Here is a 24,296-nt window from a genome sequence, read left to right as displayed (position 1 = left end):
AAGGAAAGACTTCCCAAAGCAGATCTGTCGATCTCTTAGATATTGATAATAAAAACACAATGCATGGGCGCAAGGGATGGATTTAATTCTCTGCTTTATTCTGCCCACGCTACGGTGAGCTGGCTCCTTTTGTTTTTCTATTTGCGTATGTTTGATCATTGACTGCCCTTTGGGAACTGTTTTCGTACCTGTGTGTTTTGTCGGGTATGTTTTTTGTGTCACGTAGGCAGGCGGATTCAAGTTCACTTCCACACTCACCTACGCACACTCCGTTGGGCTGAAGCTCGTAGCCTCGTGGGCAGACACAGAAGCCCTCCTGGGGTCCGACGTAGATGCAGTCCTCATTCTGGGAGCACGGGTTCGTTGTCGTGCAGTTACGGCTCGTCACTGAATTGGGTTCAAAGAGACAAACAGGCGAGTAAGCGTCAGAAACAAAGAGGACACTATCGGCTAGCTGGATGAGCTGCAGTCCAGGCATTCTTTGTAACTCGGGAGAGGTGCCTGAGTTTTGAATGAGATCTTCGCACATCTCCCACCGTTATTGATCATAGAATTTAAAAAGAAGGTGTTGATGCTTGACTCAAGAGTATATATAAACAAAAAAGTGCAATGCTCATGTGATTTATATAATTTATATTAACGATTTGCCAATCAGCACCTCATCTCGCATGCGAATTTTCGCCGATGATTGCATTATATATCGCTCAATAACCTGTGCTGACGACCACCTAACACTGCAAAATGACCTCAACAAGATTAATGACTGGTGCAAAAAATGGCTGATGTCGCTAAACAAGCAGAAGTGCAAAATTATGTCTTTCACACGCAAGCAAAATATTTCCAGCTGTTCGTACATCATTGATGATTACCCTCTGTCGCATACATCCTCCTACAAGTACCTAGGTATTCATTTCACACCAAATCTTTTTTGGTCACACCATATCACCACCATTTGTGCTAAAGCTTCAAAATCATTGGGATACCTACGCCGCAACTTGCACAGCTGCCCATCCCATGTTCGTCAACTAGCTTATCAGAGCTTCGTTCGCCCACAAGTTGAATTCGCCGCATCCATCTGGTCCCCTTACCAACATTACCTAATCAACATGGTTGAAGCGATTCAAAATAGGGCAGCCCGTTTTATCTCGCGAAATTACGACTACCATAGCAGCATAACGGAAATTAAGCTCTGCCTTTCTCTTCAACTGCTGAGTACTCGGCGGGATATTTCTCTTCTATGCCTCTTCCATAAGTATGTTTACAGTAATAAACCATTCCCATTTCAACTTGATATACCTTCCGTTACATCTCGCAGGTTGCATAATAACTTAAGTTTCATGCGATTATATGGGTCAACCGACGCCTTTAACTCATCGGCTCTTCCTCACGCTATTCGCTTGTGGAATGATCTCTCGAATGACATCGCATATCAATCAGACCCCGAAAAATTCAGACAACTTCTCCACTCTTTCTTTCAGTGGTAGAAACTTCGACTGGTTCTTTTTACAAGTATTTGTGCCACCTCCTGTATCGCTCCAGTGTAATTATATCCATTCGTTTTTACTCCGGTTCCTCCCGCTTACAGATTAAGGCCTTGTGTTCGGTGAAACAGCACGCGCTCTTCTTTCTCTTTCTTTTTTCTTACCGCTTCACACTTTGTGACCGCCTGCATTTTTGTAGTTTATAATGTCCTTATACACACAAGTAAAACTCTGTTATCGCCCTTCATTATCCTGTGTTTTCGAAACAAGAACAAGTTGCTTTCTGCGCTTTGTTATAGAATATTTTTAACTATGTGTGTACTAGGTGTTTTTTACTAAGTTGTATTGCGCATATTTGCATTCCTTCCCACCTGCAATGTTCCCATGTGTCACTTCAAATGACCTTTTTTTGTACATTCTCTTCCTTTTCTCTTTAGTGACATATATCGTGTTATTTGCTGTTCCGTTCATTCAAAGTTCATTCAAAGTTTCATGTTCCCTTACAGTTCTGTCGCGACACTCACCCTTTGTCACCCCCCTTACACAATGCCCTGCAACAAGGGCCTGTAAGGTATTTAAAAAAAAAAATAAGAACTATTGTTGCAAGAAAATCCTTGTAGCTGCAGTGATGCCACCTACAGCCTCTGTACAATAGCAACATGACCCGAAGCATGCAGAACTCTGCTTATAATCAGTACTAGCGCAGTGACCTCTGTCGTACACCACCAAAGTAGTCACTGAAACAAACAAAAAAATAGTAAAGAAATTCCTAGAATCATCTAAATAATAAATCAGACATTCTTTCCCCCTTTCTCAACTTCTCTGTACTACACGAACACATTGTTGGGAAGCCACCTTATCAGGGGCGATTTCAGCATTCTTATCAAAGTATGAAGGCCGATGTAAAGTGCTATACAAATTTTTTTCAAAGTCGGCTTTGCTATTACACACAAATGTATTGCTAGCACATCGTGTAATGCATTTTTTTCTTCTATTTTTCAATTCTTTCTCATCAATTCTGAAGGCAGCAGTCACTAGTACATTTGCACTATATAAAGATTACACATGCTAACTTGACCAATTACGGATTTATTTTGCTGTTTTAAGGTGCCACACTTCGTTAGTGGGGTACTCGCCAAAGAGTGCTAACACGTTTGAAGAATTCCGCAGAAAAACTGAAGGCACTCACGGATGCAGTATTCTCCCACACGGTCATAGTTGGGTGGGCAGCCGCACGTGCTGCTTGAGAGGCAGATGAGGTTCCCGGGACAGTTGTAGTCCACTCCACAGACTTCCACTGGAGGGCACAAACAACAACGGACATTTAAGTTAGCCTCAACAATGGTAGGGTCCTCAGTGCCAAGCTCTCTTTCGCATGCAAAGTTGCACGCAACCAATGAAGTACAAGAGCATTAATGGCATAGCTACTGACCTCGTATGCAACGCACAAGTGGGTTGCCGGTATATCCTGCTGGACAGACGCAAACCGTCTTGTGGTTCTCCACCCGGCAGACAGCACCGAAGCCACAGGGGTCGTGGATGCATGGGTCTGTGTCAAAAGAAGCAAGAGAACAGCAGTGGTTCAATGTTCTGTTCAAACGTGTTCGTCAGCCACAAAAGTTGAAAGGGAAGAAAGAATTCAAAGCGATTCTGACACCTTTCCAGGGAAAGAGTCAACACGGTAATGTTACACGAGTTGTTGAAAGCGAACTCCGATAAGCTGCTGTCACTCATGTGCATTTCACATCCATTTCAAAGCTCCCATAACTAGTTGCTGTTCATAGCAATTTCAACTGAAGCCCTCGGTGAAAATCTATGCGCTCACCAGTCCCTTCAGTTTTCATAAAAGGCAGTTAGTTCCCATGCCACACAATATCATCTTTTGGTTACATTGCATACCTCTAAACCTCCAACTTCGAAAATAAACCAGCCAGCAATTGATTTGTAGCAAATCGATTTCTAGGCTATGAGCATCAGCCCCACCTAGTGTCATGTTGTATAGCTAACTCCTCTGGTTTGGACAGTCTCTCAGTACGTTACGGGGCAGGCAGGGGCGTAAGTTTGGGCTTGACACAAATGGTCGCTGCATGAGTTTACAGCAGCAAAGGAGAGCCTCACCGTAGCAGTCCTGCTTGCTTAGGTCGCAGGCCTCATGGGACAGGCAGTCGTCGTCAGTGGTGCAGATGGGCTTGGGCGGCTCCCTCGGCAGGCAGTCTCCCCGGTATGGGTCTCCGTGGGTCCCTTCGGGGCACTGGCACTCGTACGTGCCCGGCAGGTTGGTGCAGCGGGCAGTCTTGGAGCACGGAGGGGGTGTCAGCTCCGTGCACTCGTCAATGTCTGGCAAACGGGGAAAAACATCAGGCGTGTGTGTTTCTGGTAAAATATTATCACTCTTTTACTTTAAATAAATAGTGAACAGCTCTACTTGGGTAGGACAGCACATTCTAAATCAGCATCTACCGTATAATGCGGAATATAGGTCGAGATTTTTTACAGAAAAATTTGCCGAAAAGTCACCCCTCGACCTATATTGCAGTCATTTGGCAGTTGTCATCTGGCGACCAGGCAGCCCATCGAGCCCATCCAAACCCCAAAGGCACCATCGCCACCACCATCAATCGGACGCGACGCCATCTTTGTTTTGTTGCTTCTCTCGCTGTCGGCGAGTGTGTGCGTGCTATTTTCTTCTTGCTCAAAATGAGTTTAGGCACTTGGTGCCAGTTCACAGCAGCATTTAAAGAAAGGGTGGGGGTTTTCCCAGGCCAATGACGTGTCCGCCTTGCGCCAGTTCGGTATCACCAAGAAGTGTTGCTAGCGGCGTTAGCTGAAGGGGCAGCTCTCGCTATGCAACGCTCGGACGACCTCGCTTCATGGGCGCTGCTCTGTGCACCTGTGCTGCTGTACAAAGGGGCAGATTTTGTCCGCTAGCGTCGTGCGATGTCTCTACGAATGGATACCCCAAGATGTTTGCTTACCGCCTGCACAGACTGGCTGTCGCTACGGTCTGCACACGAGTGTCCCAATTGCGCTCGCTTCACGATGACATGGTCTTGCGAGTGTTTAAGAAGTGCTGCATAAGCAATTCCCTGGACTGCACCGAGGACGACCTGCTGTGTCGGCGACAGCGAGCCAGAAGCAGTCGTCCGACGATACTTCAGACAGTTTTAAATGAGTAATCTGAGACGAAACAAGTTGTAGTCTCAATAAAACAATGGTTGGTACCTAATTATTTTTTTTTTTTTGCATTTTTCGGCTACAAGGTAAGGGGGTCGACCTATATTCCGCCTCGACCTATATTCCGCATTATACGGTAATTGCACTGCACTGCCTTCATGGTCCCTTAGGTACTAAACATATATATAAACCAATAATGATCCATTCTAGCGGATTACTAGCATTAAGTTATCAATTAAAACCGTGCAAAATGAACAAGCAGGCGGCGTTTAAAAAATCTGGTACTCAGGAGTTTCAGACCCAGGTGTGGCCAGCTGGCATCTGACTTGTGCTGGTGCATTGTTCTTAATTAAATTACATGTTTAATGGTACCACGATTAGTTTCGACAGCCACTCGCCAAGCAGTTTTTGCTAATGAGTGGACATATGCACAAATTTTTAATTATGGTCAAAAAGCACCAGCAGTGACATGATGCAAATGAAAGGATTTCCCGCAATTTGATTTCTCTTGCTCCTCACACCACTTTCCCCAGAAGATTTGATCTTCTTACTGCATTGGTAAATGTAAGAAAGTCAGATTTTGGATGACCCAAACCAAGCTGTGGATCCCGAAAAGGCTTACAATTCCCCTCAGTGATCCTTACTAGGCACCACATATTTTGGACTTTTTACTCTGTGTACATGAGTCGGATGAATCAAAAGAAGAAAAACAAATTCAACTGATAACGATATGGCAGAGCTCGTGGTACGGCTACTGTTTCTGCAGTATAGCTTTGTGTGCGAGTGGCACTGTAGAGGCCAGCAGTGATGTTTAAAAAAGTCTTAGCTTATTTGCCACTTCACTCACCTCGGCAGACCCCGTTAGGCAGCAGCCTGTAGCCACGTGGGCAAACGCAGAAGCCAGTCTGCCTGCCAGTGTAGACGCACTCCTCGTTCTTCGAGCAGGGGTTGGTCGTGGAGCAGTTTCTGCTCGTAGCTGCACGAGGCACAATTACAGCAATGAGCACACTACAGCAACATAACCATGTATGAAGAAGTTGGTCCACTGTGCTAACTTGTCTTTTTTCCTTGGCACTTCGTACATCACAGGACCGCAAGTGCATTAAAAAAAGAGAAGTAGTGCCTCTGCTTAAATCTAGTAATCATCAGCTATGCTAGTTCTGGCCAGTGCACATAGAAGCTAACTTGTTACAACTAGGACTGCTGCCTTTGATGCACAAAAGAAGAGATTGAGGAGCCCGGCAACCTCGTCGGGTATATGGTAGACACACACAAAACCTTTATCATTGTCCCGTGTGCTAAGTGACTATGTGATCGAGACCAAGCTGTACGTGCGTACCGATGCAGTAGTCGTATTTCCTCTGGAAAATGGGAGGGCAGCCGCAGTAGCCAGTGTCCATGCAGAGCAGGTTCCCTGGGCACTGGAACTCGTGCGGGCATCCCACCACTGGGCAAGGAAGGAAGGAAGGACAATCTTGTTTGCACCGCCTTACACTTCATCGCAACGCACACTGCTTGCTGATTAATTAGACTTGCGAGCAACCTGTGTTCACACACGGCGGCTAAGCTGTATATGAACACAGCTTTTTTCTTTTTTTGCACTACCACACAAATATGGTAATATTTCACCAGTCTAATGCCTCTGTCAGACAGCTGAGTGAGCTGCTATCTCAGCTAAGTGAGTTATACTGAAAACCTTGTGTTTTGTTGCTAACATGCGAGGTCTAAAAGCAGTTCTGAAGGTGTTTCAATGCCGCTGCTGGCTAATTTGTTTCAGTAGTTACAATCCAGACATGATTGTAGTGGCTCTTTACTTCAAATCTGAATCCAAATGGTTCTCATAAAAGCCTCGAGCATACGCATAACATTCCTGTATAACTTGAGTCGTGAAACTAACGCACGCTCACACTGCCCAGGGCAAGCAGTTTCCTGTAAATTTGCGAAGCATTCTGAAGGACAACACCAAGGAAGACTCACGCTTGTAGCAATAGGCGCGCGGGTTGCCCGAGTATCCGGCAGGGCACTCGCAGGTGGGCTTGTGGTTGACCACTCGGCACCTGGCATGCTCTCCACAGGCACCAGGCAGCAGGCAGGGGTCTGGCGAGGGACAAACGCTCAGGCTTCAGCTTGTGATCGCGTTGGCACGGCTTCAAAGGACAAGGCGTGGTGTGGTACTCCTAGGTGTAACTGTGCATCTAGTATCACAACAGGTTTAGTTGTGAACCCTAACAGGGGTGCCTCAAATCACAAGGACGGGGTGAATAATGTGAGGACAAGCAGTTATGCTTCAGCTCCGTCGACTGTGTCTCATTTTTGTGTCACTGTCCTGTGTTGTATTTGAGGTGATTGGCCGTGCTTGAAGAACTACACTGAAGAGCATTAGAAGTTTTTGTTAAATGACAGTGTGTGCCATATGAGATGATAATGCGAGACAAACCTCCTGCTTGGAACCAAGACCAGTATAAATGGGTCTTAGCAGGTGTACTATGCTTCAAAAAAAAAGGGGGGAAGGAGTCGAAAGGAGGGGAGGGGCAGGAAAAATGAAAACAAAAAGAAAGACATTTGAAGAGAGAGCATAAAGAGGCAAGGCTTTTGTCTTGCTAACTTCCTTCCCAAAATGAATGAACAAAAATTTTATTGTGTGATAAGGGAAAGGGGAAAAGGGAATTTTGGGCAGCTTCCGAGGTCTTGGGGGCCACAAGGGCAAACAAATTAAAAAATTGGGATGCAAGGAGACTCGCTTCAAATGGGAGTTGCGGGAGCCTGCCACGGCTGACGCAAAGCAAAATGTCAGATATGCGAACACTCACCGTAACATTTCAGCATAGAGATGTCGCAAGCCTTGTTGCTTGGACAGTCACCGTCAGTCGTGCATTCCCCTTTCGGTGGCTCACCTGTACACAAGGGCAAAGAGAGAGAGGAAAATAGGGAGTGAAAAATCAAATTACTCCATGCTAACGTCAAGACTTTTAAGGTTACAAAGGTACCAAGCTACCAGGCTGAGTAAATTAAACTATAATTAGGGGGCCACTCCACAAAGTGAACCTAATTGTTTCACAGGAATTTACTTCCTCTCATTTCTGCCGTCGTCGTTCACCCACTTATGCTCTTATTGTTTACCCAATGCCTTTGCTTATTGCCTGCCTAATTCTTTCTCTTATTTTGTAACCCACTTAAGGCAGCACAATCACACACATTATTCTGCCATGACATCTGTGCTGCATACCTCGTACTAGGCCTATCGCCTACCTTCACACGCTTGCGACACGAATCTTCAAGGTTAAGGCATATCCGCTCAACCCGTAAAATTACAAGTTGTTTCACTAAGGTGAATATATTTGGCAGGAAGGAGCACTACTTGGAGAGCAGTAGCGGAATTGCTCCCTCCTACAGCACCACAAATCAATTATCCTTTGTGTTGCCTACCAACGTGTTTTCTCGCTCACAAGGCATTCTTTCCCTAGATAAGTTGACTCTTTCAAGCTATTTAGAAGCCCTAGGCATGATTGTCACAATCCCTTAATCCCTTATACAATATCTTTTCACAGAAACAATCCATGTAATCGTCCAACCAAATGTCAAGCTTGCGCTAACCATAAAGACACACAGGCGATTGTGGGTGCAACAGAAAAGGCGCTTACATCCGGCATGGAAAGGTTCGCCGGTCGTTCCTGGTGGACAGGTGCAGTGGTAGCTGCCCACATTGTTGTAGCACTGCGCTCCACGAGCACAAGGGAAGGGGTGCTGCTCACACTCGTTTATGTCTGCACGGATGGGAGAAACAGAAGTTGAAACAACTGTCACAAGCAAGTTCTCGCGCAGCACAAGTTGGTTGTAAGCCTCAACGCGCAATGCACTCCGCCAACAGAGAGCTCGTTTTTACAAGACACCACCCGAAACCTTGACTTCAGGCAGTTTATTTGTGTAAATAAAATGAAAATGGTCTGTCACACATGAAGCATAATGACAGGAAATGATGGTTCCTTGGGTCGGAAGGTTTTTCTATCATCAAACTGAACGGCAGAACCACACGTCAGAACTAATTTTTTTTTCTTATTTCTAAGTACGAGGTGTTGAAATGAGCTGACTAGAAAACCAGGAAATGTAGCCTGGCGAAAGGGAATGTTGGGGTCTGTGGTTAGTGCTGCCGACTCACCCCTGCAGACGCCGTTTGGCAGGAGAACGAATCCCTTGGGGCAGACACAGAAGCCCGAGTAGCTGCCTTCATACACGCACTCCTGGTGTTCAGGGCACGGGTTGGTCGTCGAACAGTTGACGCTCGTCACTGAGGGAGGGAAACACAGCAGCAAAGGTCATCACAGGTCACCTTGCATGGGAGAAAAACCACAGGTCAAAGGTAGAAGCAACAAAAATGAGCGAGCCTTGGTTCTTTCATAAACTGGCAAGGAAAGCAAAACAGCATACAACGCAGCGATTAACAACTGTTCTAGCTACGTACTTTACACAGGCAGATGCCATAATTAACCCCTCTCGAGGCTGTCAGTAAAGTTCTGGTGACAATTTGATTTCAAGAAGGAAATGAGTACTGAACTTGTGACCTTACTATAACAGGGCCTTGCAAGGTAAGTACTTACAAAGGCAGAAGGAGTTCCACTGCCAAAAGGGTCGCGGGCAGCCACACCGATCGCCGAGGCATTGCAGATTGCCGGGGCATTCTTGATAGTTAGCGCAGTGGCGGGCTGGTAGGGTGTAGAAGGAAACATTTCATAGGGCATTTAATAAATCACCACACTTGGTTCACTTTATTGATACAGTTGAACCTCGATATAACGAACCTCGATTTAACGAAATTCGCGATATAACGAATTTTTTCACGTTTTCTAACAAAATTTTGCTAAATGCATGTATTTTTGTCTCGATTTTACGAAGTAATTTTGTGCGGCGCTTTCGATTTAACGAAGTCACGGCAAGAAAGGAAGAACGAAATTCCGGTCGAGGCACGTTTTATTTTGCCTCTCAGGCCCTACATTGAAAAAATTCAGTACTCAAATTGACTCTTGAAGGCTAAAATGAAAGAAAAGCGGTGAAATCTACGGTTAACAACAATTAAAAGCGAAGAACGAAGCTGCACAGACCGCTAGCGGTCATAGACGGTTTAATAGTGCAGCCACTATTTTGACGTCTCCATCGTTGCCTACGCCAGCGCCCTCTATGCTTAGGCTACCGAAGCTTACTTCAAGCATTTTTTTTTTCTACGCGTCATTGCTCACGGTGCTGCTGCGCTAGGTTGTGCTCGCTGATAACCAAATTAATATTTTGTTCGTGCATCGTTAGGTGAGTCTTGTAAGCAGCATGAGCACTCCAAGAGAAAGAAAAGTGTTCCGAACAAGAGCCTGAGGAAGCTCGGTGAAACTGACAGCCACCGAAGTGTGATGGATGCCATCGATGTTCTGCGGAGGCACGCAGGTGCACACGAATGTTTAAGACCTTGTTAGCGCTGTCAGCATACGAGCGTCACGTAAAGCCCGCCCTGGTCAAGAAACGCCAAGCACTGCTTACGGACTTCTTCACTACGGCTTGAACATCGAGTGCTGGTGGCAATAAATTGCTCTCTTTGAACGTGGTCATCTTCGTTTCACCAGCGTTCATTAGACAGCTGCGGTGCGGAGAAATCAGTTTCGTAAGGGCTCAGTGGGCATAAAAGTAATTGCTTAATCGAATTTGGCCGGAAGATTTTTAATGTAAGCTTTCCGCTTTCCGGATCACGTAAGCGCTGCTCCACACAGTGAAGCGGTCCGCGTGTACTCCGCTCAACTCGCAATCATGGTTTTATCTCGAGTGTTGTGGTTGAATCACGCGCCCATACTGCGGAGCCCTTGTACATGAAAAAAGTCTTTCGAAAGTTTCATAACAGCCTTCCGCTGTTGGCCCGCCGCGCCTAAGCCTACCACTGAATGGACGAAAAGAGGCGTAACTTCGAACGAGCACCTCGGCGGGGTGAAGTTCACGGGACATGGACGCGGGTTCAATTGACTAACAGCGGCATTTAGTAGTGACCGAAATGAAAAAAGAAAAAGTGGAAACCTAGTCTGCTATCATATTTAATGAGGCGTTGCGGAAAAAGCACCGGTTTTACGATGACACATGAACTACCGTCGGCTATCCGAATTCCATTGCCCAAGTGTTGAAACTCTTTAATTCACACAATTTTCGCGGCCAGTTTTAGTACAAATTTCGCTTTAATTGGAGAGGTAACTACATAGCAGTTGTTGCCTGGCGAGGGCCAAAGTGTTAAAACCCCAATAACTGGTTAAATGAACTGTAAAATCGAAACCTCGATTTTACGAAATTCTCGATTTAACGAAATTTGCGGCCCCAAGTACGACTTCGTTATATCGAGGTTTAACTGTATACAAGACAACAAACATGAAACACAAGAAATCAATGTCTGCTTCATTTAGCTTTACCTGCCCTAAATTCTCGCATTAGCAGACAGCCAGACGGGCTCCACATTGTGATTATGAGGATTTAGCACAAGTGAACATAACTGAATGGCAGCCATTACGGCTTCTTCGGGCATGAAAGTGTCGATTCCCGTTTTCAGGTAAATGCACAGGTGAATCGGGCAGAACAAGCACAGCTATGAGTGCATTAAGCATTGCGTAGACTTGCCGCCCCCGCTTCCAAAGGTTCTTTCATAGCCAACTTCTTCGTGATTAAAAAAATGAGAAGGGTGCTGTAGTGTGGTGAAACAGACGCTGCCCCACTCACCAATGGTGCACTCGACGTAAGGGTTCCCTCGGAGCCCGCTTGGACAGAAGCACTCTGGCCGGTGGTTGACACCTCGGCACTCAGCAGCACGACCACAAACGCCGGGTTTGAGGCAGGCGTCTGCACGTGAAGGAACAGAAAACGCAGTTGGAGGGAGGGCAGCCACGTCAGAAGAGATGTGCGATCTTGAACGCATGACTTGTGTGAACTCTGCTTGTTCTTCCTGGTTTAGCTGGTGTGCGCTGCCAAAGGCCGCAAAGCAAGGATGAATCTGTTTCAACAACAGGCACTTGATTGTTGTTGATGATGCTTGTTTTAACAAGAAGTGTCATCGTGCAAATCAGCATTTGCTAGTGAAAAGGTGTAAAAAAATTGTGGATGTTTTATGCGCCGAAGCTACACATGGGCTATGAGGTGCACCGTGGTGGAGGGCTATGGATTAATTTAGGTCACCTGGGGATCCTTAACGCACGTCAAAATCTCTACACACAGGCGTTTTTGCATTTTACATCCATTAGAAAAAGGGACGCTGTGGCCAGGATCAAACCCGCCTCTAGGTAATTTTTTAATTAACGAACAACTTAGTTCGGATGCCCTTCCAAAATTGCTCCCCAGTGATGCGTTATGCCATCTTACAAGCACAAAAATGACATTCCAGAGACAAATGTGGCTACTACAAGAAGTCAGTACAGATCCTGCATAACCTAGCTCCTGGAGAATCTGGCACCGTTCAGAGCATCTGCCCGCGGCGATGGTGTGCACGCAGTGTGACACGCACCGTAGCACTGCTCGGTGAGGGTGTTGCAGGCCTGGCTGTCCTTGCAGTCGGTGTCGCGGGAGCACCCCTGGATGCGCTGGCGGCAGCGGCCGTGGTAGGGGTCGCCCGTCAGGCCGTTGGGGCAGCTGCACTTGTAGCTTCCGGGCAGGTTGGTGCACATGGCACCGTGGGCACAGGGCCCGCGGCCGTGCAGGCACTCGTTGATGTCTGCGATGGAAGAGGGAAGGGGTTAATTAAAGGGGCCATGAAGACAAAGCACAAGCTGGTTCACTTAAAAGGGCTGTTTTGTCCCAGCAACACCACCAATTGCATCGCCAACGTCAAACAAATAAGTGAGATACAGTGGCGACTTTCACTGGCAAAAGTAGCCCAGCCACTTTCCTGCAATTTTTCTACGATGTCGCAGAATCTGGTTTGTGCAATTTGTGACCAAAAAACATGACTGGAAATTGTAGTGAGGCCACTAGCTTTTTGACTGCATCACTCCAATGCTAATGCACAGTTACACATTGATAAAAATGCTTTTAGTGGCTGCCCATAACACATCACTGCTGCTCATATTACCTCACTTTGGGGTGAAATTTGAAATGTGTTCAATATTTCTTGCATCCTTTTGGTAAAAAAACGTATTTTGTGGCTGAAATGGATCTCAGTAAGTTACCAAAATCTAGTTTTTTTTCAAACTGAGCAAAGTTGTATTTTGGCAACAATTAAAATTAAAAACTGACACCGACCATGAATGTTTACAAAAACCAAAAAGACGTTTCTACAACCCCCCTCCCCTAAAAAAAAAACAACAACAACAGAATACCACCCAAAAGACCAAGAAGATGATTTTATAAGCATTCATGGTCGGTGTCAGTTTTTAATTGTCATGCGTATTCCCAACCACAAGGGCTTCCACCCGACTCTTGATTTCAAAGTTGTACGGTATTTTATCTTCTTGGCCACTATAAAGGGGTCACCAAGATAAAACAGAACTTCTTTTATACAATAGTTTCTGTTGTTTTTTGGCCTAGGCAGGGACAAATGCAACTTCCAATGGGCTGCTGTGATAGCTGGTCTGGATGTGTGAAAATCTGCTAGCGCTTGCAAGCTTAGCAGGAGTGATGGTATCACGAAAACATCGGTGAAACCAACCTACTGCTGCAACCGGCGTGTTTCAGAACTCAAATGTTCAGCTGCATGCACCTAGCTACGAGTGCACATAAAAATGGATTTCTGGTCACCCTAGAATGTGGTGGTGAAAAGTGCCAGCAGTTATATTACTGTGATTTTGCTGCACAAAGAAGTATGCAGTGTTTAGTGTGACAAATGACCTACTCTGAAACGTTGAATTGTGCGCTAACATTGTTACCATCACCACTCCCTCTCTGCTTAGTGGGCCACAGTCCATACTGCATAAACTTACCCTTGCACTTGGAGTTCACACACACATATCCCGTTCCACAGTGATGATCTTCAGTGCATTCGGGTAGAGGAACTGCAAAGGGAGCAAGAAAAAGAATGGGTGTTTTGTTTTAGGGTAGCACGGGGCACCGTAAGTGTAAGTGGAGACGGGTGATTAATTAACAGCCTGTCTGCCCCATGTGCATCTTATTAACTTCAAGCCTGCAATTTCAGTGCCAGTAGTTAGCTCATTTTCTGAAAATAAGAAAAAGTAATACAAATGACGAATTTTTAAAAACAGAGCACAAGACGGTACAAATTATGCAGGCAATACAGAGAGACACGAGCAAAACAAATACGGATGGAGCTACCACACGCCCCTTGCGTCAATCTTAATTAAAGATGCAGCACCAGAATGGTCACTAAAACTCAGCAAAAACTGGGGCAAACATAAATTAGGGTATAAAACACCGAGTGAACAAAATGAAAGTTGAGGTGTTCACTTAAACCTGCTCACAGAATGCAGCAAACACATGCGATTCCAGCCATCTCCAGTTCAGAATTTGGGGAATTGAAAGACTTCCACATACTAGCCTCGGTAAGAGCACGTAAAAAGAATAATAATAATAAAAACAATTCCCAGGCCATCTCCACTAACGTAAAACCTGGGGAGGAGCGAAGCATGCAGTGCATAAGTGTATTCTTGGCGCCTTGGCTTTTTTGCCCAAGGAGATGAAACTATTCGGGGGTAGGCGTATACAGCTTTGCTGTAAAAGTATCTTGTCTTTGAAGCACGAAGCTCTCTAGCGCGAGGCGTAAATGAGTGTCCTGGTGTTTTTTAGTACGTGTTTCAAAGTGCTCCAGTGCGAGGCGTAAACGAGTGTTCCAGTGTTTTTTTAGTACACGTTACGTTCCAGCGCTAGGCGTAAACAAGTTTCCCGGTGTTTTAGTACCGTGACTACATGAGACGAACCATGATTACGACGACGATGACAGGAGATGCCAAAAGCCCCTAAGGTGCTTCGCCCCTGAAAGTGTTACCCCGCAGACACTCGTGCAGTGTGATGCTAGAGCTATCTGGGGTCACCACTGCTGCGCACACAGTAGTGGCAGGGGGGGGGAGGCACTCACTGAGGCTGCAGCGATCCTTGGCATTTCCAGCGTAGCCCGGCAGGCATTCGCACAGGGCCTCATGTTGGTGAGCACGGCACTGGGTGTTGATGCCACAGACGCCTCCGAGGCTGCACGGGTCCTGGCAGTGGCCGTTGATGCAGACCTTGTCGAAGGGGCAGTCCTCGTAACTGCGGCAGCCCTCTGCAAGGGGGGATGGCACGCCTCGTGTATCAGGGAAACGGCAGCAACAAAAAACAGAGCAATGCGTGCAGAAGAGAGGCTTGCAATGCCACGATTAACAACGTACACACATGTGCACGCACAACAAGAGAGGCGAAGGGAAACAGAAGGAAAATGTGCAGCTTATGGTGCAAAGAACGCCAAGCTCCAAAAGATAGAGCAAGCTCCAAAAGATGGAGCTTGCTGGGGCTGCACTACAACTACAAGCCCTTACCGACACATCTGTAGCTGACGCAGATTTCTCCAAAGCCACACTCTTCGTCCTTTCGGCATGAGCCATCGGGAACTGAAACAGGCAAGCGTGCAAAACACATAACGTGTATAGTGACAGTTGTGCTAATAAATGCATGTCATTAAACAAGCGGCATGCTAAATTCGCTTTTTTGAGTTCACTTTTAACGAGGACGCAAACAATGCACAGCAGGGAAATAAAGGATACCAGCCAGCAAAGGTAAGCACTCACGATTAACTAAAATGTTACTATGTACCCGACATTCGACTCTAGTGGGAACTCATAGTGGGTGCTCAGGTTTCATGACTTGGCAGGGGGAAAAGAAAAAAACAGTAGTTGATGTCACCCATGCAAGTCACTAAACATGCTTTTGAAAAGATTTAATTTATTGCACGTACCAAAAAACTACGTGAGCATGATTTAATCTGCCATATAGTACTGATTGATTGATTGAATGATTGTGGGGTTTAACGCGCCGACGCTACACAGGTGATGAGGCACGCCGTCTCCGGATTAATTTTGACCACCTGGGGATCCTTAATGTGTGCCGAAATCTTGAACACACACGGGTGCTTTCGCTCTTTGCCTGCACCAGAAAAACGGCTGCTGTGGCCGGGAATCGAGCCCGCGTCCGCTGTCCGCCCTCTGCCCCAGTTCAAACCAATATACAATATTCGTAAACTTCTTTTTGAGACTAAAAACGGGAAAGGTCTTGCTCACATCATTGAAGTTATGCGGACCCAGGCAACGTCAGGGAAAGCCAAAAGAAAAAAAAAATGTACTGTCATTGCCAGAACCATTAAGCTAAAGGCAAGCATAGGCTTAACTTGAGGTCAGAGTTAGCCTAGGCCTGCCACATGCATAGCGGTTATTAAGCTGGAACTGCACCAAGCTTACTCAGCCTCTACAAAATTATTAAAAAAGGAACTCCATAAACATTTTTTTCCCGTGTATATTCATGAGGAAAGACCTGTTGAACGTGCCAAGACATCACACAACAGCTAATATCCATTTTTGATAGCTACATTTTGGCACGTCCTACTTACCTACTCTTTCTTTTTTAGGTTTTTTTTCTCTTCCCACTTACATTCTTGCCTCTCCTGATACCGGATGATTCGTGCTCCTTTCAATTTTCATCCCTTGCCAGCGGTCCTAATACAGACCCCCCCCCCTGCACATTCACTTCATAATACAGAGAGATAGACAGTCAAGGGCGCTACACTTGAATTGCCGCTCCCGGTGTTAAAACTTGGGACATATACTGACACGCTTCTTTCAGTTTTGCGAGGGACCACCTAGGGCCATTGTGAGGACCATATGTGGCTGCAAGAGTGAAAAGCGCCCAGTGGTGGTCAGTTCTGTGAGGGACCACCTAGGGCCATTGTGAGGATCATTGGTGGCTGCAAGAGTGCAAAGTGGCCGGTGGTACCTTTCTCGCAGGCCACCACGGGGTTGCCGGTGAAGCCGTGTTCGCAGGAGCACAGCTCCCGGTGGTTGACGGGGGAGCAGTGGGCGTCCCGACCGCAGACGGCACTGCGCTGGCACGGGTTCTGGCACTGGCTGTTGATGCAGGACAGGTCGGGCGGGCAGTTGTTGTCTGCCCGGCAGCCCACTGGAGTGGGGGGGAGGGGGGAACACCAATCACAGAGAGTCTCTGAGTTGCACCTCCCCATCAGTGCAATGAGTGAAAACGAGGCACTTAGAAGAAACTTGTGGCGTAGAAATGGTGTTGAGGCAACTATACCAAAGAATTGCACAATTATTCAGCTAACTGTGCCATTCACAGGTCATACTTTGCATTTGCAGCGATTCTATAAAAGTGGCCTGGAGGTACAGAGCTTATGAAATCGTGATTAGCTATGTAATGGCAGCATCTTTCATAACTGGCAGTTTGCAGTGTAGTCGGCTGTTAAATTCAAGTGGCTGGGCTGCTTCATGATCATACGTGTTTCTTGCTCATGCACGAAAACTCCAGTTTAGTGTTTTGTTTTTGTTTGTTTTACTTCTCAGTTAGAACACTGGCCTTGAAATTTCACTATTCCTAGTCACGAAATCTGGGTGCTACAACTAATGTCCTTTAACAAAGGCAACCACGCCAAGCTTAGACCACTTTGCAAGTGCTAGTAATATTTCCAGATTCACATTTTACCAGTGCAAGAGTTGACATGTAGCTTAGATTATCATGCAACATGACACATCAGAGTTTTTGCACTTTTAAGATACATCAGATACATCAGTTTTAATTAAGATACATGCTGCAACAACATGTAGCTTAGATTATCATGCAACATGACACATCAGAGTTTTTGCGCTTTTAAGATACATCAGTTTGCACTTTTAAGATATATCAGATACATCAGTTTTAATTAGGATACATGCTGCAACAACATGTAGCTTAGATTATCATTCAACATGACACAGCAGTTTTTGCACTTGTTGTAACCTACCCCAGTGTATCCATGTGACTGACCCTTAGTGTCACCTAAAAAAGCCATTCCCACACCTCTATTCCGGTCCTTACCAGTGCAACGGGAGAGTTCACAAATGCGACCATAGTGGCACTCGTCGTCCCTTGTGCATTCGGGTGGGGGTAACACTGCGGCAAAAGGAGAGCGAGGCGGAAAGAGAAACATGTAGCTCAGTCGCAAAACAAACACCAAACACGGGTTGTACACATCTGCACGCACGCAGCATCTTCCAGTCCAGCGAAAACACTCACGCTTGACGCAGTGGTGCTTGGGGTCGCCCGTGTGGTCGGGCAGGCAGGCGCACACGCGGCCGTGGTTGATGGCCTTGCAGACGGCGTTGATGCCGCACGCCCCGTACACGCGGCACGGGTCCTGGCACACGTTGCGGATGCACACCTCCAGGAAGGGGCAGTTCTCGTTGTTGCGGCAGCCCGCTGTGAGACGGCGGGGAGGGAGTGAGGAGGAGAGAGAGAAAAGGGGGGGTTAGAAGACGCGCAGGAGACGCACGACGAGTGACGGCGTAACACCTTGCTGAGACGTCAATTAAATTTGCAAACATGAACTTGGGAAACTTACGGATGCAGTTGCCCTGGCTGCAGATGCTCCCGACTGCACAGTCGTTGTCCTGGAAGCAGGGCCCTGGTTCTCGAACTGAGGGAGGCCAGAAAAAAAAGGACTCGTTAGAGCTGGCATACAGAATGCAAATGAGAAGAACTCTGATACTGTCACTTTCCCCTGTACCTTGGACAGGTACTGAGCCAGGGGTGCAGGTGTTTCCGCTGCTGTTTCCTCAATGTGCCAATGAGGGGAAAAGTTTTGGTCACAGGTGCAGCAACACTTTGCCCTTTAAAATAACATTTAAATAGGGACACATTGCGCTATAATAAATACCAGCACGTTAAATGCCGCGAAATTGTGAAATTCACTCGCAATTTTCATTTCCAGTCAAAAAATGTTTTTTTTATAGCACATATTGGACAAATCTTACTCCATTAAGCCTATGCACTGAATACACACGCTTCTATGGAGACTTTCAAAGGGAATTATGATTTGTTAGGTGCCATATCCGTCATATTGGTAGAAACTGTCTGTAATATAACCGGGAGGGCAGCTGGGCCAAAGAGGAGACTCACTCTCTTTGCACTCAATCTGGGCGTCGCCCTGGAAGCCAGAGGGGCAGGAGCAGTGCGCACGGTGGTTGTGCGGCTGGCAGTCGGCGTTCACCCCGCAGATGTTGGCCAGGCTGCAGACGTACTGGCACTGGCCGTTGATGCACGCCTTCTCGTTGGGGCAGTTGTTGTCATGTCGACAGCCCTCTGCAGCACAGTTGTTGCAAAGTACAGCACGTTAGGACAAAGAAAACCCTTTCAATTTCTTCAATATGGTGCTCTGCTTCAACAGTTTCCGCCGTGATTCGTCACTGTAAGGAGAGCTAAACATTTTTCTTCACCTGAGTCTCTTGAACTACAACAATTGCCGATTTAAATACTATACCAAAATCTTCAGCAAGCATAAACATGTTCCTAGGGTTAGGCAAGCCTTTCATAAGCCCTAAATAAGCTCAGCACTCAACCACACTGAACATAGTAAACTGAGACTAAGGCAAACAGAAGAAAAAAGTGGAGAGTGGGGAAAAAAAGACTTATGTATCATCTTGACGAAACAGCGTAAAAAACGGGGACACTACGAGAGAAAGACGACAGGACGACACTGTACTCACAACTATTTTTTAATAAACTGCACCACGCATATATATACTATGTCCCCAAAACCCACGTGCGCTCACAACATGACGCACATCGAGATTATCACTACAAAGTAACACCAAACTCTAAGTCACGGACTTATCTAGAAATAAGAATTCTTTTTCATGTAATGCTATCGACGGCTCACTTATGCAGATATCGCCTCTTTTTCTAATGTGAAATGCTTCGATAACTTCCCTAGTGGTCTGATTAGTGTGAACCGAAAGGATGGTGGTGTCATGAAAAAGCGGAAAACACCCATGCATTTCACATTAGAAAAAGAGGCGATATCTGCATAAGTGAGCCGTCGATAGCATTACATGAAAAAGAATTCTTATTTCTAGATAAGTCCGTGACTTAGAGTTTGGTGTTACTTTGTAGTGATAATCTCGATGTGCGTCATGTTGTGAGCGCACGTGGGTTTTGGGGACATAGTATATATATGCGTGGTGCAGTTTATTAAAAAATAGTTGTGAGTACAGCGTCGTCCTGTCGTCTTTCTCTCCTAGTGTCCCCGTTTTTTACGCTGTTTCGTCAAGATGATACATAACCAGTACCAACTCGCCCAAATGTTGATCCTTCTAAAAAAAGACTTGCCTATGCAACGGTTGTTGTCGCAAATGAATCCGTGGAAGCACTCGTTGTCCCTTGTGCACTCGGGCTTCGGTTCGTCTGAAAGTTGAACGAAATATTAAAGAGTGCAAACGTGTACCATGCAAGAGAAAGATCGCTTAAGATGCCAACCTCATTTACTCTTAATCAGAAAGAAAACCACCCGCAAACCTGTCGGTATCATTTTTACTGCACACAATATGTTCTTAAATTCCCCCCCCCCCCCCCCCCCCCCCTCCCCAAAATGAATCTCAATGGACCTAGTTTGACATGCCATTTAATATCACGGCTAGTAGTGCTCCTGTCAATGCCATCTAATTAGAGCCTTCAACCCCACTTTAAAGCTTAAAAAAATTGCGCAACCTGGTTTCATTGGCACAGCTGAGTATCAAGTCCTGAGCTACTGCAGCAGAGATCCCTCAAGGCATGAATGCAGTCATTACAGCCAACTTGTGGCGACTCAACGTCGACGCACGAGTGAAGAGCCCACCTCTGAAGCAGACCACGTTGGGGTTCCCGCGATGTCCTGGCAGGCACGAGCAGTCGGCGTGGTGGTTGATTGGGCGACACAGGGCGTTGCGGCCACAGGCACCGTAGACTCCGCACGGGTTCTGACAGATGCCGTTGATGCAGGCCTCGTCACTGGTGCACCTCTCGTCAGTCCTGCACCCGTCTGCATGGGGCGTTGAAATGGGACACGTATTCTAAGGATACTCACACACGGACCTGAGGGGCCAACTGCTTGTTTGGTGGAAAAATCCGGTGCTATTTAGCAAGAGCAAAGCCTTCAAAATAGATTTCATAGGAAACCAGTTAGTTAAGAGTAGAAAAAAAGCTGTCGAGTTTTGAGGGAGTGTGTGTAATTTACTGCAACATCAGTCAGCCAATTGCCACGAACTTCCTTGGCCTTGCTTCCATTTTAATCGACGTACAATTACAAGTAGATACACAATGGGGCACCCCCTCCTATGCTCCTCAGAGGACCCCTGAGAAAAAACAGAAGACCGGAAAAAGGTATTGGTTCAGCTTACACTTTGAATATGGAAAGCTGCCGTATCTACATTACACTACGGACCCCAATCAAAAGGGTGGTCATAATACGTACCCCGTGTAGGTCAGCTCTGAGCTTTAAGGGCAGGTTTTGTTCCAGCTGCTCATTCTTAGCTAGCCTGTACCCAATGCAGTCAGCACCCAATAGCAGAGCACAGCCCTCCTACTCACAGACACACTTGTAGCTTTCACAGACGTGGCGAATGGCGCACTCAGTGTCCACGTGGCACTCCTTTGCGGGCTCCACCGGAACTGCAACAGGACAGAGGGCGCAGTTAGCAGCAGAAGAAGCAGCTAGAGTTGAAAAGGACGCTCCCGCAGCAGCAGAAAACCTCGACCTCGATCAGCACACTTGTGAAAGCTGAGCCTCTTATTATAAATGCAGTTGCAAGCCAACTCTGAACACACTTGTTGCCTCAACCACGATGATTTGCGGCAATTTTCTACCAGAACATGACTATGAAGGCTTCAAATGTCAGCTGCTAGCAGAAATGCATAAACACGTTCATACGGGAAATCGAAATGCATTCGAGCCACTGCACCCGCACATCAGCTACGCAGCTTAGTTTGGAGGCCGCCTTGGGGCAACTGACGAGTGCACGTACCGGGCCTGCACTCGATCTTGGGGTCCCCGAAGAACCCTCTCTCACACGAGCAGACCGGCCGGTGGGCGGCAATGACGCACAGCGCGTTGATCCCGCACGTGCCAGGTACGTGGCAGAGGTTCTCACACTTGCCGTGCTGGCAGGACTGGCTGGGCAGGCACTGGTCGTCGGCTCGACAGCCCTCTGAAAAAGGGGGAGAGGGTGAGGGGTCGCAAGCGTAAGGATCAGGAGAGCGATGCAACAACCTGTGGTTATGAAGTTGAAGCATGATACAATGCACACACTGAATGAGGAGCAAAAGGTTGGTAGTAAGGGATGCAGCACGTTACAACCAGTTATGCAGTATACATCCAGTTCATGTTGCTCTAATAAAGCCTGTGCTTACCTATGCAGCAGCTGTCCTCGCAGATCTGCCCGAAGGGGCACTCGCTGTCTCGCTTGCAGCCCTCGTCTCGCACTGGAACAAGGCAGAGAAGAGGTGTGACGGCAAACCCTATGATGCGAGGGCCCACACAACTGGTGCAGCCCAAAGTTTTGCTGTTGTTGTAGCTCAGTCTTTTAGTATACCATTGTTCCGGGAAAATGTTCCTGCCAAAATTACTGCCTACCCACCTTTTACAGCGAAATGTCTATTTCAGTGAGACCCCAAACATTGTCCACCCCCTAAATTTCTCGTTAGCTGCAATGCCTTTGAAAGCCCAGGCAGTTCTATTTGCGAAAACGTTAGATGGCACCTCAGGAAGACCATTCCGTGACTTGTCTGCAAGTGTGCCAATTAACCGATTCTAAACAAAACAGAATATGCTTGTCTGGCTTTGTTAGTAAGGTAAGGGCAAAGGGAAACCTTCAAGGAACACAAAGTAAAATGTTCAAGATAGAACGTTGTACTATTTTCTAAACAAGTGTCAAATGCGTCCACCTTTCTTAGTTGGCATCCAACCCCATCCAGTCTGCCCATCCAGTTTACTTTTACTTGATATCTCCGTAGCTTGGGGGTGTTCTTTTGGAACTTCACAGTACTGTACCTCTGACACTGCCTTGTCAATTTCTCTTTTTTCAGGTCGTTGTGAGTAATAGGTTGTACCCTGCCCACCCATTTTCTACTACGAAGGAGCCGCTTAGCAGCCTGCGTTAATTTTAGCACGTGGTCATGCCAGAAATGCATGTGAGTACATGCAAAAATCTTCCAGGTGCACTGCTGCTTGCAACAGGCATATTAGCTGTGCAACATTTTATCTCTCTTTTTCAATGCGCTGCTTCAAATTCTTTCTTAATCACACAATTTCAGTGAAGGACGACTTCAGTGAAATTAAATCGAGTTTTCTGTGAACTTTTGTTTTTGTTATCAACGCATTACATGGAACAGAAGAGTTTTCCTGGCCTTAGCTTTAATGCAGACTCCATGACGCAAACAGAAAAATTTGTGCTTTTAAACCCAGTTTTAGGAATAAATTCGGCAGCTACGACTTAAAGAACAGCAGTTTATAGTCGCCCGCCCCACAATAAAGGAAAAGAGAAAGTACCTTCAATGCAGTGAGTTTTGGCGTCGCCTGTAAGTCCTGGCAGGCATATGCAGATGGGCTGGTGGTTTGCTGCGCGGCAGTCAGCGTTGAATCCGCACACACCCTGGAAGCTGCAGGGATTCTGGCAGCGATTGCGGATGCAGGCCTTGTCGTAGGGGCAGGCATCGTCGGTGCGGCAGGCGTCCACGCAAGATCCCTTCTCGCAAATGCGCCCAACGGGGCAGTCGCTGTCGTGGTAGCAGAACTCCTGCCGAACTGGAAGAAAAAAGCAGAAGAGTCTTTTTCACCAAATTCATCCCTTACACTGAAAGTGCCCCTGTTTCATTGCAGGTATCACCAGCATTGTAACAAACAACAATGCAATCAGAGAAGAACAGGTGGCTATGCCCAAAACCCAACTTGCCAAATCGAGCAAAAAAATAATGCAGTCACCTTCGCATCGTACAGCACCGAATTTTGTGGGAAACGGAGGTGAGGCAAGAAAAGCGGTGCACTTACGCATGGCACACTCGATGTTGGGGTCACCACTAAGTCCCGACGGGCAGGTGCAGATGGGCTTGTGGCTGACGGGGAGGCACTTGGCGTTCTTGCCGCAAATGCCCGGGCTGCAGGGGTCTCGGCACTGGCGGCTGATGCAGGCTCGGTCAAACGGACAGTTGGCATCACTACGGCAGCCCTCTGTTTGGCAAAGGGTCAAAGGAAAGATCGGTTTTACCTCGCGATATTTGGGCAACAGCACCAACAGTTGTCGCATAGGCAGAACAACAGCGATCATTTATAATGCCTCCAGTGTAACGGCTATGTGCTCGCACTGTATTCAATTATCCTAACAGCTATTATACGAAGCTGGCCGTAAATTACAAGCATTCCTGGCTTATTTTGTGCGAACCTACTTTTTGTGTGGTCTTATCATTTGTGAATTTTGTGGGTAAACTACTACGATACAAAAAAAGGTTCGCTGATGGCGTGAATTATTTGTGCAAAGACGGCAGCATGCGGAATTGCACCATTCTGTGTCCCCCTTCTCTCAGCTGCAGTCTGAATGAGCAAAAACAGCTATAAGATGGCCGCATGTGATCATTATGTCCTTGATCTTTACCCTAACTGAAACAAAATAATCTTGCATTCTAGGATTCGAGTTACCTGCCGTGGTA

General features: G+C 46.7%; 1 protein-coding gene across 1 annotated transcript in view; it reads right to left on the bottom strand.

Annotated features, from left to right (window-relative positions):
* Window positions 1-24,296, bottom strand: part of LOC144145822 (uncharacterized) — a 310,476-nt gene that overhangs the window by 8,997 nt on the left and 277,183 nt on the right. Inside the window, exons 89-116 of the mRNA XM_077677578.1 lie at window positions 23,641-23,820; window positions 23,143-23,397; window positions 22,005-22,076; window positions 21,620-21,802; window positions 21,186-21,266; window positions 20,455-20,637; window positions 19,950-20,024; window positions 18,741-18,923; window positions 18,184-18,258; window positions 17,859-18,041; window positions 17,661-17,735; window positions 16,569-16,751; window positions 15,122-15,193; window positions 14,686-14,868; window positions 13,577-13,648; window positions 12,166-12,372; window positions 11,388-11,507; window positions 9,251-9,355; window positions 8,812-8,940; window positions 8,297-8,419; window positions 7,466-7,549; window positions 6,633-6,752; window positions 5,995-6,102; window positions 5,503-5,631; window positions 3,600-3,818; window positions 2,914-3,030; window positions 2,671-2,778; window positions 259-387 (exon numbers count right to left, since the gene is read on the bottom strand). Coding sequence (XP_077533704.1) covers window positions 259-387; window positions 2,671-2,778; window positions 2,914-3,030; window positions 3,600-3,818; window positions 5,503-5,631; window positions 5,995-6,102; window positions 6,633-6,752; window positions 7,466-7,549; window positions 8,297-8,419; window positions 8,812-8,940; window positions 9,251-9,355; window positions 11,388-11,507; window positions 12,166-12,372; window positions 13,577-13,648; window positions 14,686-14,868; window positions 15,122-15,193; window positions 16,569-16,751; window positions 17,661-17,735; window positions 17,859-18,041; window positions 18,184-18,258; window positions 18,741-18,923; window positions 19,950-20,024; window positions 20,455-20,637; window positions 21,186-21,266; window positions 21,620-21,802; window positions 22,005-22,076; window positions 23,143-23,397; window positions 23,641-23,820 — 3,753 coding nt within the window. The remainder of the gene's footprint in view (window positions 1-258; window positions 388-2,670; window positions 2,779-2,913; window positions 3,031-3,599; window positions 3,819-5,502; window positions 5,632-5,994; window positions 6,103-6,632; window positions 6,753-7,465; window positions 7,550-8,296; window positions 8,420-8,811; window positions 8,941-9,250; window positions 9,356-11,387; window positions 11,508-12,165; window positions 12,373-13,576; window positions 13,649-14,685; window positions 14,869-15,121; window positions 15,194-16,568; window positions 16,752-17,660; window positions 17,736-17,858; window positions 18,042-18,183; window positions 18,259-18,740; window positions 18,924-19,949; window positions 20,025-20,454; window positions 20,638-21,185; window positions 21,267-21,619; window positions 21,803-22,004; window positions 22,077-23,142; window positions 23,398-23,640; window positions 23,821-24,296) is intronic.

The sequence above is a fragment of the Haemaphysalis longicornis genome, unplaced genomic scaffold (genome assembly GCF_048455015.1).
Source record: "Haemaphysalis longicornis isolate Haplotype H1 unplaced genomic scaffold, Haemaphysalis longicornis Haplotype H1 scaffold_7, whole genome shotgun sequence".
In the NCBI taxonomy this organism is placed as follows: Eukaryota; Metazoa; Arthropoda; class Arachnida; order Ixodida; family Ixodidae; genus Haemaphysalis; species Haemaphysalis longicornis.
This window is presented reverse-complemented; position numbering and strand designations above follow the sequence as displayed.